Here is a 15,161-nt window from a genome sequence, read left to right on the forward strand (position 1 = left end):
TATTCCTCTCAACACTTCTGCATGGATAAGTTTTTCTGAGATGGACAAGCCCTGCAGGTTTCAGCAGTGATGGTGTCTGCCCACACTGGGCTTTGCTGACATTGGCCTTGGCCAGTTCTGTTGGGATCTCGTCTTGCAGTGCCTGCCACAGGTAGCAAGATACCTCTGCTTTGTGCTTATGGCCAGGCTGCTCTGATTTGCCACTGGGAGACCTTCAGTCCAGCTGAGCCAGCTGTATCTTGCATGCCCATCAGTTTTACCTGCCTGTGGCTCTCAAGAGGCATTTTTAGAGCCATCTTTCATGCAAGCAGAACCCAATCTTTGTGGACCAAGAGGTGAGATCCTACTGTAAGAAACACTGTGACTGACATAGCTGTTTGTTTCAGCTGCAAAGATACTTGTGGACACATGGTGGAGGAGACACCTCTATTTCTCTTTCCCTGAAGAACTGATGACCTGTTGCCTGTGATTCACAAGCTTCTGGAGCCCTATTGGGCTTCATTTCATTTTGCGTGCAGGTCGAGGGCCCATACTTTGGTTGTCTTCAGTCTTTCCCTTCCTCATTCTCACACCTGCTTCTTTTAAAGTTCATATTCCTCTCTTTTAGATCCTGTTCTACCTTTTCATACTTTCAAACATCTTTTCTTCCTTCCAAGTTTTGGGATTTTTTTGGGTTTTTTTTTCTCTTCCCTCATTCCCCTGCTACACATCTGTGTCCATGTCCCTCCACACCTTCACCACTGCTCCTAGCTTTCATCCTCTCCTGGTTCTGCATCCTTATGCCTTTCTCAGTGGAAAATTATTCTGGTGGCTTTCCTCTAAACCTTGAGGATTCTTTAGGTCATATACTGGACTCAAAGCAAGGTTATTACCTTAAGACTGCCACTGTGGGTTTTGATCCATACCAGAGAGGAGAGCACTTTGCAAAAAATAAGCAGAGCAAAGGGGAGAAAAAGCTAGTCCAGACCCCAAGGAATTTAATGTAACAAGATAATATGCAGTCTGAGTGACAATGGCACTTGGTGACAGGAATATAATGGAAGCAATAAACATCTGAGTTTGTTTGTGATGGGGAATCAAATTTGTTAATGGACGGCAAATTAGTTCATGATGGAGAAGACTAAAAAACAGATGAAGCAGAGACCAGAGATGGAAAAACAGGGTGCTGTTTGATCAGGTTGGTCTAGTGATAGTTTAGTTTTAACGTGGATGACCAGTTGCTAGTTCAGAACAGGATCTGCAGTGGTCCCACAATGCATGTCACAGTGACTGGTGCACCAGAATGACTGCGTTACACAAATCCATGTGACCTCTTGCTAAACAGAAAATGGTTGTGCAACATAATCAGAAAACAGACTTAGCAGGTCAGTCATGTGTCTATCAGGCCTGCTGAAGCTTTTGGAAAAGGAAGAGACAGTTCTTGTAAACACTGTGTAATTTAGTGAGGTATGGCATAGAAACAAGATAGATCACAGCAAGTGAATTGTTTTTAAAAGTTATAGCCTGCCTCCAATAGAAACAGAATACATTCAAATAACACAAATTAAATTGTTGTAGCAATATATATTTTAGGAGACAAAACCATATTCTTTCTTTGTCTGACAGTCTGAGTGCTGCCTTTTCCAAGCAGCACATTATGAAGACAACTGTCTCTTGTATGGTAACTCACATGGTAAAGACAGAGCCAGGCTAAGTGACAGACCAGACCCCAGGTTTTCCAGTAAGCATCTCACATGTCTTCAAAGAGTCCTTCTAAAAGTGAAGAAAATGTTAGAATTGTGTTCTTGGTCTGATCTGCAGGAAGTCTGAAAAAAAAAGCCAGAGAGACATAAATTTTCTGTGCAACAAAATGTGCATTTGATTTATCTGCTGGCAGGACCTTTCTCACAATGTGTACAGTGGGAGAAAAGCTTGTGGTGAGTCACTTCTTGATGCTGCTCCATCGTGGCCCATCACAATGACATTGGCAGTGTGTCCACACCTACTTTCCTCTCAAATGAAAGCAGTGATGGCACAGTCCCCCATCAAACTCACAAATGTCCCTTCTTGGAGTAACCCTCAAAGAAGGGGTTAGTGACTTTTCCTGGAGGTAAGACTGCAGTCTCCTGCCTGTGCTCTCACCCAGATAGCTTCCTAAGGCATAAGCTGCGGCATATCTCCCCAGCTATTGAGGTGTCTAGAATGTGTTCTCTTTTCAGAGCAGAAAATCAAAAATATTTTTGCACTGGACATGCAGCAGGGAAATCTACCCCCAATAAAATGTTGTTTGCTGGACGTTTTTTTCCCACATTTCTTCTCACAGAAATAAACTGCTGTTCTTGGCTGGTATGCAAAGACATTCATCAGAAATAACACAAGCAGAAAGCAACAAATGTTGGCAGTGTTACTGTGACACTTCATTGTGCTCCAGCCTGTAAAACAGCACTGAAACTTTTGACATGGCTGATGTCACTTGGGACCCTTGGGGTTCTTCTCCTGTCCACTCAGCATCAGTTTCATTCCAAGAACCCTCCAGTAATTCACTTATATGGGGGTATTGTGGTGGCCACAAGAACCACCTACATGATCACTTGGATGTGATGAACAGTTTCAGCTGAAAACAGCCCATCCTCAAACCATTAAATTGTCTTCAAACCATTTAATTGCAAACAGGTTTTCCTTTTGAAGCTTCCTTACAACTTTAAGAACTAACCAGACTGAAACCAAAGCCTTGTTCCCTAACCCAAATTTTATCACAAACACTACATAAAAGATTAATTTAGCGCTCAGAGAATCATGGGCCACAAATTATTTTGTTCTCTGCTTCCACTTTTGACAAAGAAAACTGAAATGCTAAGAGTTAAGTTTGAGCTGGATACGCTTATGAGTTTGGATGGCTGGGCTTTATTTTTATAGTTGAGCTAGAACTGAAAAACAATCCTAGACAGATTAGCCCAGGGCACTCCCCAGCTCCAAGGCTGGTTGCATACCAAGCTTAGCAAAACACAGGCATGAGCTAGGAACACACAGCAGCCAGCAACAGCAGCTTTCAAAAAGGCTTAATGGGATCACTGCTCTGCTGAGCTTTCTCAGACTTCACATTGTTCCCTACCTTCTCCTTATTTTAGGTTTGAGCAGCCTCCTGATTCTAGAGTCATATTAGCCATATTCCTGCTCAAAGGTACTCTGGGGTCTGCCATCTTTTCCTTCCTTTCACTTAATCCCAATCCTCTTCTACTGAAGGATATTTTGTTCACATATTTTTTGAGAGCAGCCCAGAGACCTCAGAGTGGTCCAAAGGATGCTGCAGTGCCTGAGCTATGGGATCAGCTCCTGGGGCAGTGGGGTTTTCTTTCCTCCATCCCCCTGCTCCTTTCCAATATCCGCTACTGAGTGTGCATAGGTACGAGCTCACATGAGGACATGAAGGTCACATCCAAATAGAGGGAGTAAAGTGTCAGCTACAGAGGAAAGGGGTCCTTGTCCCTCATGGCAGAGAAGGTGAGGAGCACAATGGGAACAGAGCAGGGGCAGAAGTCTCAGGTTCTTTAGCTCTGGGCAGGATTCATAACCTCCAGTCACTTCTCTCCTTTCATGTTACATTGGAAAAGTATTTGCAGACAACCAAAAAGGATTTGGGCAAACAAGAGCCAGAGAAGCACATCTTTTTAGTTTAGAAAGTGCTAAGAAATGGTAGTAAAGGAATTAAAGATGATTTGCATAGATGCTAAGAGAAATTATCACCTCCAGTGGGATAAAACAGCAAATCCAGAGTGCTTAGCTACCTAAAAAGGTTGCAGGATAGATGCTGGTGACATTTCAGGGTGCTGCAGTCCCAGGCTTTGATAAAAGAATAAGAGAAGACCTACAGGATAAAGGTAAAATCCAAATCAGATATTTATTTCATATTTTTTATTTCAAAACCAGGAAACAACCACATTAATAAGCATATAAAATTCATCCGAAATATTCACAATGCCGTTACAGAAAAAGAAAATAAGAAAGATACCATGTGAGAAATAACACAAATTAAATTAAATTTCGGTCCAAGCCAACACACATCAGATGCAAAGCATGGAATGCTGTTATGCACAGCTGTGGGGGGAATTTCCTAACATACAGATACCCATAGAGAAATATCATGTCTGGATGTGCTGGAAGGTCAAAGGAAGGGCACAGAAATCTATGTAACTGAGCCAGAATATCAAAATTGGGAGAGACATCTTATATAAATCTTCCAGGAATAAATATCTGGCATGTAAGCCTAAATTAAAAGCTTGGGGAAAACTGGATGTAATATGATTGCATTGTGCAAAGCTGGGGCATTTCAAATTAATTCACAGGAAGCATTTAACAGCAGCAAATTTAACTGATCTTTGCAACTGTTTCTCATTAGGGAAGGTAGAAATGTCATCACTAGTTACTGAAAATGTCACACAGACCCCCCCCGAATATATATCAATGGGAATTCTTCTAACCTGCTCTGAAGCATTATGTTGGCAAGAAAGCTTGGGCTATCCATACTACAAAAGTCTTGCTGTCATTCCAACCCTTCTAAGCCTTTCTTCCTTTTACCACCTCGGAATCTGTGGGCCTACCTCTCTCCTAGGATATCCAGTGATGAATTCAGCAGGTCGACCCAAGTTTGACCACATCCAAAAACTGCAGCTTGATCTCAGAAGAGCAGGAGTTTAAATTGGTCCTACCTCTGTGCTACCTTTAGACATTTTGTGCAGGTCTGGACAGGCACAGGCCTGGAGCCTGTCACAGAATGCTGCAGTGATTAAAGCTGCCCCTCCTTGACTGCAGGTGTACCCTAGGTGCTGCTTTTTGCCTGCCTGACCTGAGCTGTGCTAGCTCGGCACCAAGGGTGGGGGACACACAAACTTGACTGCCCAGTGGAATGACAAGCAAGGAGACCGACATGTACTGATGAACAATTACTGCCTGCCACATCCCTTTGAACAGAGGCACTATAACAGAGCTGCCCACATCTACAAAGCACACTGGTGAGCACCACAACATCATGCAGACCTTCCAGAGAGGATATATGGGGCGAAAAACATCTGGCCTTCAACCAAACAGGGGACTGAGCACTACAGACCTTTCGCTCTGCTAAACCAGCAAATTCCAGTAGCTCTGGTATCTAGTCCTGCATCTCTGCTCTTATGAACTTACATGTACCACATCTGACCACACCTGTGTCCAGGAGGGTCATGCTACATGCCTCTATAATATTTACAGGAACAGCTGCTAAGAAAACACCGCTCTGAAAAATAATTTTTACCCTTGCACTCCTTTGAATGACAGTCTGCAAATTTCAGAATTTATTACGTACTAGACTATAACAGAGAAGCCAAAAAGAAATAAAATTAAGAGAAGGCAGGAAAAATTACCTTCTGGTTTGCAATCACCACCCTCCATCATCCCCAGAATGCTTAAAACCATGTCTGAAAATATAATCAAACAAACCCCATTTTAAGATGCAATATCACACTCTCATCAACACTTGAGAACAATTACTTAAAATAGCCACCAAAATCCCTAATAACAGAGATTTTTAGTGCAGAAACATACCTCTTCCCCCAAGTACAGAACTCTTCAAATTTCCTTCCAGAGGGCACAAATAACTTCAAGGTGATGTGCATAATTGGCTCCGCTGTACATACCACCTAAAATGCTCAATCTTTTTTAGTACATTTCTCCTTTACAGTCTTATTGCACCTCAAGTCTACAGCATCTTTTGTTAGAATAGCTATTTCTCTTAAACGTCTCCAATTTCTTTATCTGTACATTTTTGTACACCATTAAAAAAATAAATATTTACAAAGTGACATACAAATAAATAAACTGAAGTAAAAGTATGCTTTCAGTCTGTCTATACAAAAAATAAAAGAGCAGGAAAAAATATGCATGTGACTTGGTCCCCTTTTTCCTGAGGCTAAAAAGAGTGCACACTGGATAGGAAAAAGCAAGATGGCTTTTTGGTAAGCTTGCTAAATTCCAGTGTAACACCATACACACGCACACAGTGTAGACTCAAAGGGCTGGGGACTTGTTTAGCAGGTCACTTCAACTCACTACAAAAATAGTAATTAGGTTCAAATGCATTATGGTCACTGTGTGCATAAGTATGTTAACCCCAAATGGCAATTCTATGTGAGAAAAGTAAAAATATTGCCAGCTCTTCTCTGTTCTCCTGATGTTTGTGGCAGGAAAGATGAGATTATTTTTGCAAGTGCCAGGTGCTTTCCAGTATGGCAGATCACCCATATCAGATTTGCTTAATGCTGGCAAGCCTGGCAGAATGGGCGAGCATGTGGGTGAAAAGAAGAATATAGCAGCAATTGAGGAGGGGAAAAACGTCCCAGTTCTCATGGTTTTCTTTGCTCATTCCTTTAATGACTCTTTAAGCATGAACGAGTTAAAGAACAGGTGTGTTGTGGATCTTAGGCAGCTGCTTTGTTCAGCTCCACCATGGGGGTCTTCTGGGGTGACGAGCCGTTGGTTCCTTGTCCTTCAAAGCCTCTGGAGATGTCTTCAAAAGTCCTGCCCCTGGTCTCTGGCACTTTGAAGAAGGTGAAGACAAAGAAGATGACCAGGAAAACAAGGAAGATGAGGAAGACATAGGAGCCACACAGTTTCTGCAGAGAGGACAAACACAAAAGGTTTTATTTGTGTATTACATGTAAGGTCATTCGCTGTTGAGAGGTTAAAATTCCAACACTTTTCTCTGACAGTGCCCTTACTGACTTTTTTCTCATCACAGCATTTTTAAAATTGAAATCACATTCCTATGGGCTTCTCTAAAGGTATTATATCTTCCTGAGGATGACCAAAACTGATGCTTTTACAGCAAAAGCCCTGATGTGCTAACTAAGATGGCTCTTCCAAATATTTGTAAGCTGCAACCAATTAAGACAGCAGAATGTAAGGCGAGCAACTGCCTCCAGTAACAATCATAACACTGACTCAGAGACCTCTGGAAGACTCACCAGTCCTCTTCCCAAAGCAGGGACAACTTCCAGGAGAGGCTGGGTTATTAAAGGTTAATAGTCATATGTCAAAGTCTTCAAAGATGCAGATTCTACTACTTTTCTGGATGCCTATTCTAATGCTGCAGTGCTCTCACAGTGCTTTATAAGCCAGGACTTACCTCTGCATAGGGGAAGAGCATTCCCACCAAGAAATTGGAGGTCCAGTTGGAACAACCAGCCACGGCCATGGCTGCAGGTCGTGGGCCCTGGCTGAAGAGTTCTGCCACAATGAACCATGGGATAGGGCCAGGGCCAATCTCAAAAAGAGCCACAAAGCCAAAAGTGGCAACAATGCTGATGTATCTGATCCAATCCACAACATCCTGCAAGGGAACAAAGTATGATCAGCACAATGCCATCTCTAGTGTCACAACTTTCTCAGCTGGACTGCAAACACTGCAGCAGTTCCCAGAGTTATAAAATTGCTCTCTCCACTGCACACTTGGCTCTACCTGCCTACAGGGAAGTATTGCAGAGCAAAGCAGATGTGCTTTCTTATAGGTTTCTGCTGGGGTCAGCCTGGACAGTAACACAAATCACTCACCTTCAGAGCTAAAGCCACAGTCATAATAGCAGCACACACAGCCATGCCAGCCAAACCAGCTAAATGGAGGGTCCGGCGTCCTGCACGCTCCACTAGGAACAGCTGCAAAGGAGAAGGCAGAAGGAAAAGAATGTCCATTACTTTGGCAGCAAAAGCAGCACAAAGCTCCTTGCTCAGTATCTCCTGCATCTTTTCCTGATCTGCCCATAAACCTCAGAGACCATGGTGATCTCAGTGCAGGTCACCAGGCTGCTCCATTGTCAGCACAAGTTCTTCCACTCTGGTTCTTGCTACTTCTTTCTCTCATCACTCTTTTCCCCAACATGCACTCCTTTTCCACCTTCTCTTTCATCTAAGATAACATCTCTTTCTTCCCATCTTTCCTCCCACCATGCAGTCTTTGGTGCATGCTGGTCTTTGCTCCCACAGGTCAATGCATGGCCCAGTGCTTTGCCACCACCTGGCCACTTGTCTGCAGTCCCATCTGCCAGGGACACGCCCAGGCAGACACAGCCCTGTCCCACTCACCGACACCACAGTGAAGACTGTGTTTACCACACCGGCTCCAATGGTGGCATAAATAGGCTGTGTGATACCGGCTCTTTCAAAAATCCCTGTGGAATAATAGAACACCTGGGAAGAGAAGAGAAAGTTGGACACAGTCACGATTCCATGTTTGAGAGCATGTCCCTCATCCTCTGCCTAACGGCTTGCACTCCCATCAGCGAGTTTCTAAGCAGCACTCCACACTATAAAACAGCATGCTTCCAGTCAAGGCTTATTCACTTGGTGCAAGGCTGCAGTGTCTCACCAAAGTGCGCAAAGGGAAAGCGAAAGCCACAATATCCACTTTCCATCTTAGCACCTTTGCCAGATGACAAAAGAGTGACCTCCAGTCAAGGCACAAAGATGTTTTGGGACTTAAGAGTTCTCTCCACACCAGTAGCAAGTTTAGCCAGAGATAAGGGAGGCTCAGAAGATGGGACAGCAAGATAACTCACAGCATTGATGCCTGAGAGCTGCTGGGAGAGCTGCAGCATGATGGCGATGATAATGGCTTGACGGTAGTTTGGAGAACGGAAGAGCTCTGGCACAGTTGCTTTCTTTTCCTGGGACATTTTAGCACTTTCTTCTTTCATCTCCTCGATGTCTTGAGACACATCTCGATCGCCACGGAGCTTCTGGAGAACTGGAGGGAAGAATCCAAGGATGTCAAGTATGAGATACATACCTACTGGCCAAGGGAGGTGTGTGTGTGTCCCATGCTGCTACTGCAGGGAGGGCACGGGATGAAGACTGAACACCCCCAGTTGGTGTTGAAGCCTGCTGCATGGGAAAGGCCAAACCCCTGCTGGCAGCCTTGCTCTTCTTTTCAACCCAGAGGTCAGGGTGCTGTGAACAGCACAGAAACCAAGCCCAGGTCCTGCTCATGTTCATTCATCTCCAAGCTTATGTTTGATCCTGAAATTCTGTTCATGGTCTTGCCAGAGCCGACCCCAGCCCTCCAAGCTCCCTGTTAAATGCCAGCCTATTTCCTGCCTTTCAGGAGAAGCTGGCAGAGTGGCAGCAGCAGCTGGTCCTGCTACATCCCACCAGGCTAGGTGCCACTCCTCACATCCTGATCCCACCTGGAGCCTCTGTTGGGATGCCAGGTTTCTCATGTTTCCTGGCACTGGTGCAACCTAAAGGTTGGGAAGGTAGGCCAGGCCTGATGCCCTCCGGGAGTCACACCCTAATTCACCACAGGCACCAGGATCAGTCCCGGCCTCCCACTCAAGCTCAGTGCAGGCTGGGAGCCAGAACACTGTCCTGCCCCTTTGAGATGAGTTCTTACCTGCTTGGGCTTTCTCCTCCTCCATCTTGTTGATCAATAGGAAGCGGGGGCTTTCAGGACAGAACAGAAGACCAATACACTGCAGAATTGCTGGAAGGATAGTGAACCCCAGAAGCATTGGCCAAAGTCCTTCAGTGCCCATGATCGCCTCTAGTCCAAAGATCTACACCGAGATCAGAAGAGAAATAAGAGTGACTTCAAACACTTCAATTCCTCACCCCAACCCCAGTATGACAGGACCCACAGTCTGCACCTGATGGCATGTGAAGCCCTCCTCACCTTTCCCCAGCCCTCCCTGCCCCACCTGAGGGCAGGATCAGGTTGTACCAGGCCTACCTGAGCCACCAGGATGCCCACAACAATGCCCAGCTGGTTGAGGGTGCCGAAGGCTCCGCGGACGCTGGTGGGCGAGACCTCACTGATGTACATGGGCACAAAGCCAGTGCAGAGGCCACAGAAGGTACCAATAACAAAGCGGCCAATAATCAACATCTCCACTGCCTGTGCTGCCTTAGAGAACGCCATGAGAAGGCCACCAGTAAAGGCCAAGACATTCACCAGCAGCATGGAATTCCTCCTGCCAGGGTAAAGATGTCAAGACTGAGCTTAAACTGGCAATACAGCAGGAAAATCATCATGAGAGGAGAAAATGTAAACCTGCCCATGATATCCCATCTCAGGGGTGGGAAGAGAATAGTATAATTCCCATTCAGATCCTGCCTTGGCCTGCAATCCTTTTTGCAGCCCACACGTTCTTGCTTCCTCCCCTCCCACACATCTCTTCCCACCTCTGCCCTCTTCTTCCCAACACTCCTTTGTAAAGGGAAAAGTTCTCCAACAGCCTGCATCCCCTGCTTCCCAGCTTACCTGCCAAATCTGTTTACAAAGAGACTGACTGAGAAGGAGCCAATCATGCCTCCTACTGAGAAGATGGCCACAGAAAGCGACCACAGAGAGGTGAGCAGCTCTTGGGAGACAGCCGTCCCACTCCTTTCTGACAGGGTTTTGTTGAAAAACTTCCGGATGATCTGCAAGAGGAGTCAGATAGCAAGAGTTACAATCCAGAGGGAGGCATTTTACACTGGAGAGAGGGGATACTGTCTTCCTTCTGCTTCCTGCTGCCATGAAAACACAGAGACCCAAAAAGGCAGCAACAAGTTGTACAAGGGGAAGACGAGGGCACAGAAGGAGGAGCTTTCACTGAGAAGTAGCTCAGTATGATGAGTGGAGGGACAGACAGGGTACCCACAGGACAGCAGTGTTTATTAAGGAGAACAGGCTTATCTTCTGAATATTTCAGATGATGTGAGTCACTGGTGGTTCTTGTGAGGAGGTGGGAGACAGTTGGGAATGAAAGGGAACAAGAAAACATGACCAGTGAGTGGATGGGAACATTTCTGGCAATAGCAAAACACTGACAGCAGGGATAGAGTTTCTGGTGTAGAAATAGCTGGAGATACACAAGGTTTCACTGAAGTAAGCCTGAAAACGTTGTTTATTTTTTACATAACGCTATACCAGGGCAGATGTGACAGGGCCACATTGCTGGTTTCCCAGGCATCCTCTTAGCTAGTGAGGTAAATTCTGGCATGGGCTGGGGGGGAACAGAGTGTCTGCCCCCAGCAGATGGCAGCAGGACATTAACTAGGGAGGACTGACCCCATCCCCCATGCAGTCGTGAACATCTCTTCCCGGAGAGAGGGTGGATGTGGTATTCGTGACTCAGTTCTTGACAGAGGAACCATCTTAAAGTTACATGAAAACCACATCTCTCATTTTCTTCACCTCTTGTTTCTTAGGCTACAGTCATGGGATGATTTGGTCAAATGTCCGAGTCACAACCCTTTTACAAGCAGTGAATTTATACTTAACACAAGGAATGAATAAACAAGTAAAATAAACTAAATTAGGGCAGCTGTAATTCCTACCAACCCTTAACTGTTTTCTGTACACTGCTTTCTACATTCCTTCTGCCATGGTTGGTTTATTCTGACTCAAAACTGAGGCAGCTCACATTCCTCCACATACCACATATGGCAGATGGAGCCCTCCTGCCCTTCCTGTCCTCCTAATTAAAAGAATTAACCTCTGTTTGCTCTCTCCCCTCCCCAAAACTTTGTTCCTCCTGTTCAATGTTGTATTTGAACAGGGGGGTTTAAATGCCTGACTGACTTCACAAACCAAAAACCAAATTACTGTGTACTTGGGAGACAGGCCTTCTCCTTTCCACACTATTGTCTCCCATCAGCCCCTCACCCATCCCACCTCCCCAGTTCATTCCTCCTCTCACCTTCTCAGGTGCATTGATGACACCAGTGTTGTACCCAAACTGGAGAGATCCAATGGCAGCAATGCAAACAGCATAGATAAGAGGTGCTGTGATTTTCTGAGGGAAGAGAGGGAACAATTATTTACTTTATTTGGCTTTCTATGCAACTTGAGTTTCTTTTCAGCATAAAGAGCAGCTGCAGTTCATAGGTGCCATGTGCGAGTGCTCTGAGGGCAGGGAATGGGCTTTCATCCAGCAACGGTAAGTACTAGTTGCATCCCTTGGATCTCCCCCCCCACCCCCCCCACGAAAGGAAGATGCAACTGTACAGCAGGAAAAGTTCTGTGGCTACAAGTAGGAGGGCTTGTCAGGGCCTCCCCTTTGTTATCGCCTGACCTTCAGCAACTATTCTCAGCTCATTAGTAATGAATACACTGCCTGCATTAGTGGCTGTTATTTTGGGTTGATCTGCTTTACAGCAGCTTTCGCTGATCTCTGGCATGGCATGAAAGAAGGGTCTAACTCTTCCCTGAGCCAGCTCACAAGTTCCCATAAATTGAGTCTGAGATCTGCCCATGAGCTACACTGGCAGGCAGTCACTCACAACAGTTACAACACGCACTCTCTTCGGCAACAACCTTGTTTTTCCCAGGCTAGGGCTTCCCATCCCTGCCCCAGGGCACTGGCACAGCAGCGTGCCTCAAGAGGTGGCAGCAGTTGCTACCAAGCTTCCAGTCTATTTTTCTTTAAGCTGTGGCAATAGTTGGCATCTTAAATGAAGCACAATCCCTGAAGTTTCAGTGTACCTGAATCTCTATTAAATTCAAACAAAAACTGTTGAGCCCTCAGAGCAATAGGGAAAGCTTAAGGGTCCAAACTCAGAAGTCCCACAGGCTGAGAAATTTAAGAGTCAGCAAAAGGCATCTGACATTTTATTCATTTTTAAAGCTTGTGGCATTTAAGCCAGCTCTGAGTGAGGGAGGTGTGGGGGAGCAGGTGACTCAGGAGTTGGCACTTAGGCAGCCACTGCCTGAGTTGGCACAATTCAGAAAGACTGTGTTCCTTCCCATCTCAGGAGGTTTGGAAGCTTTTCCAAAAATATTAACAGTTCGTTTTCCAAGACTTTCCAATTATTGTACTTAAGCCTGGCAGAGTAAACTACTAGGTGGGGCCTACTGTCACAGCTCTTCCAGTCTCTCACTTTCTAGCTCAGCTCCAGGAGTAGTAGTGGCTCTCAAAACTGCCTAAAGTTTTTGACAACAACCTTCTGCTGTCAGTGCTCATGCCACCTCCACCAATCTTTCAAGCCCAGCATGTATGTGCTTCTGGCCTGCACAACCCACAGACATGACCAGTTCTGCCTCGATAGAGAGAATTTGGGAAAAGGACTCTCAGGCACGGCTTCCTCCACCGACCTACATCATGTAAATGTCCTCCTGCCCCAGCCAGTGGTGAAGACAAAGTGGACAGGGGGCAGATGAGCACGGACATAGCACTCACACCTGAACAGACCCTAGGCAGTCCAGGCATTCTCCCTGGCACCCTGTGACCACTCCCCTCATTTTTATCTTAAGGAAATTTGGCACGGAACCACAAGGGCATGGTTCTGGATGCCTATAGAAACGTATTAAAATATCTAGGCAGTTTTGGGACTCCAGGCCAGGTCATCTCTAGCCAGCAGGTATGGCAAAGCTGCAGACCAGCCCCAGCTCTCCACATAGCTCACACAGGAGCATCTTTCCCCCAGGACTCTGCTTTGTCATGGCTAGCAGTGACCACAGCTGGCCTTTTCCTTCTGGGTGCAGCAGGGACCACGGGGTCCCTGCTGTGTGGGCACCCCTCACTTACCTGGTACACAAATGAGCTGCAGGGTTAGTTCTACCCTCTTTCATACTTCCTTCTCCTGGCTGCTGCCTGCTATTCATCCCCTGCCCAGCCTCCCACCACCTAGACATCACATGGCATGACCCATCCCCTCCAGTGAGCCAGACTGTGATCTAATGTATGGATCATTTGTTAGTGCTGCAAGTGCCTCGCTTTCCAAAAGGCAAACAGGGAGCTCAGAAATAGTACAGCTACACCCACTCTATCCAAAGGCTCGAGGCTGAGGTCTGTGCACCAGCACGGAATTCAAACCGCCACCCCTCCCTCCGACCACAGGCGTCGGCAGCATTCATTTTCCAGGAGATGCTCCTCACCAGCTCCCCTCCTTCAGTGCCTCCAACCCTAGAGCTGCACCACTTGTTGAGCCCGCCAGGAGTGGCCTCTCCCCGCTCCTCTGAACGACCTTGACCAGACGCTCTCCTTTCCTCTGCCTCATCCTCTCACACTGCCCTCATCTCCCACCAACATGGCGATGAGAGCCTCCTCCAGTTCTAGCTGTTCCCGCGTAATTCCCCGGCATCCCGCCCCTGTCTCCCTTAGTACGCTCAGATACACGCAGTCATGAGCTCACTCCACCGCTGCACTCCTCCCTCGCTGCTGCGAGGAGATACCGACAAATATCCCCTGCTTTCCGTAGGTGAAGGACACACTCTGCCACCTTTTTGACATTTAAAAACGCCTTTATAAGTCATACTGCCACCACCCGAAAAAATGTCTTTAACATCAATGTCCCGCTTAGCATCCTAAGCCCAGGGACCAACCGAGTGCGGCGCCGCAAGCGAAACGAACCTCGTGATCAATACCCTACAACGCGGACAGCATCATGTGCATCATCAGGCCACGCGCACGAAACCAAAAATCGATCGCGCGACCTACGACAACCTCTCCCAAACTGCGCGGTCCCCCATCCCCCCCACCAGACACAGCGGCCCAAGGACCGAGCAGCGGCCCTGCCGGCAGCACCACCCCATCCATCCCCGCGGCCAGCGGCAGCGAACACCGGCCGCGACCGCATCCCTCCCGCCAGCCCTCCGCCGAAGCGCCCAGGGAGCCGAGCGGCGGCTGCAGCGGCGAGAAAGAGGGCGAGAAGGAGCCCGCGTTGGTCCTCGTACCTTTTTGGTGTCCATCGTCGGTGGCTCCCGGTGCCCGACTGCCAGCGAACGAACGGCCGCCCGCCGCACCTAACGGAACCCGCGAGAGGCGGCGGCTCCGCGCCCGCCCACACCCGAGACTGCTGCGAGCCCGCCCCGCGCCCGCCGCCCGCCCATTTATGGGCTCAGCCATGGGAGGGGAGACCGAGGGGCGGGGCTGCTGCCCAGCACCAAAACACGGCAATCAGCGAGCACCCCCCGGAGCTCACGCCCCTCCGTGACGGGGATCTGCGTGCGGGGCGGCCGGGCGGTGATGGAGCGGGCCGGGCGGGGCGGGGATGGCGCCGTGGCCCCGCTCCCCTCGCCGCAGGCACCGCACAAGGACCCGCCACACCTCGGATGCCACGCGCGAAGAGTTGGCTAATGGCACAAGGCAATGCTTTGGGCGGCTTGCACCGACAGCGGCTGCGTGACGTAGAGACGTCTTTATTTATTATTTGTTGTATATAAAAAATAAATGACT

The 15,161-nt window shown here is 47.5% G+C and overlaps 1 protein-coding gene across 1 annotated transcript; it reads right to left on the minus strand.

Moving 5' to 3' along the window:
* Positions 1-3,852: 3,852 nt before the first annotated feature.
* On the minus strand, positions 3,853-14,813 carry LOC135294508 (solute carrier family 2, facilitated glucose transporter member 3). The gene is made up of 10 exons (XM_064409856.1): positions 14,660-14,813; positions 11,685-11,780; positions 10,262-10,422; positions 9,731-9,971; positions 9,395-9,557; positions 8,562-8,749; positions 8,089-8,193; positions 7,561-7,662; positions 7,136-7,339; positions 3,853-6,623 (listed from the first exon to the last, which is right to left on the minus strand). The coding sequence occupies exons 1-10, from the start codon at positions 14,672-14,674 to the stop codon at positions 6,429-6,431; spliced, it is 1,470 nt and encodes a 489-aa protein (XP_064265926.1). The 5' UTR covers positions 14,675-14,813; the 3' UTR covers positions 3,853-6,428.
* Positions 14,814-15,161: the final 348 nt, after the last annotated feature.

The sequence above is a fragment of the Passer domesticus genome, chromosome 2, assembly GCF_036417665.1.
Source record: "Passer domesticus isolate bPasDom1 chromosome 2, bPasDom1.hap1, whole genome shotgun sequence".
Taxonomy (NCBI): domain Eukaryota; kingdom Metazoa; phylum Chordata; class Aves; order Passeriformes; family Passeridae; genus Passer; species Passer domesticus.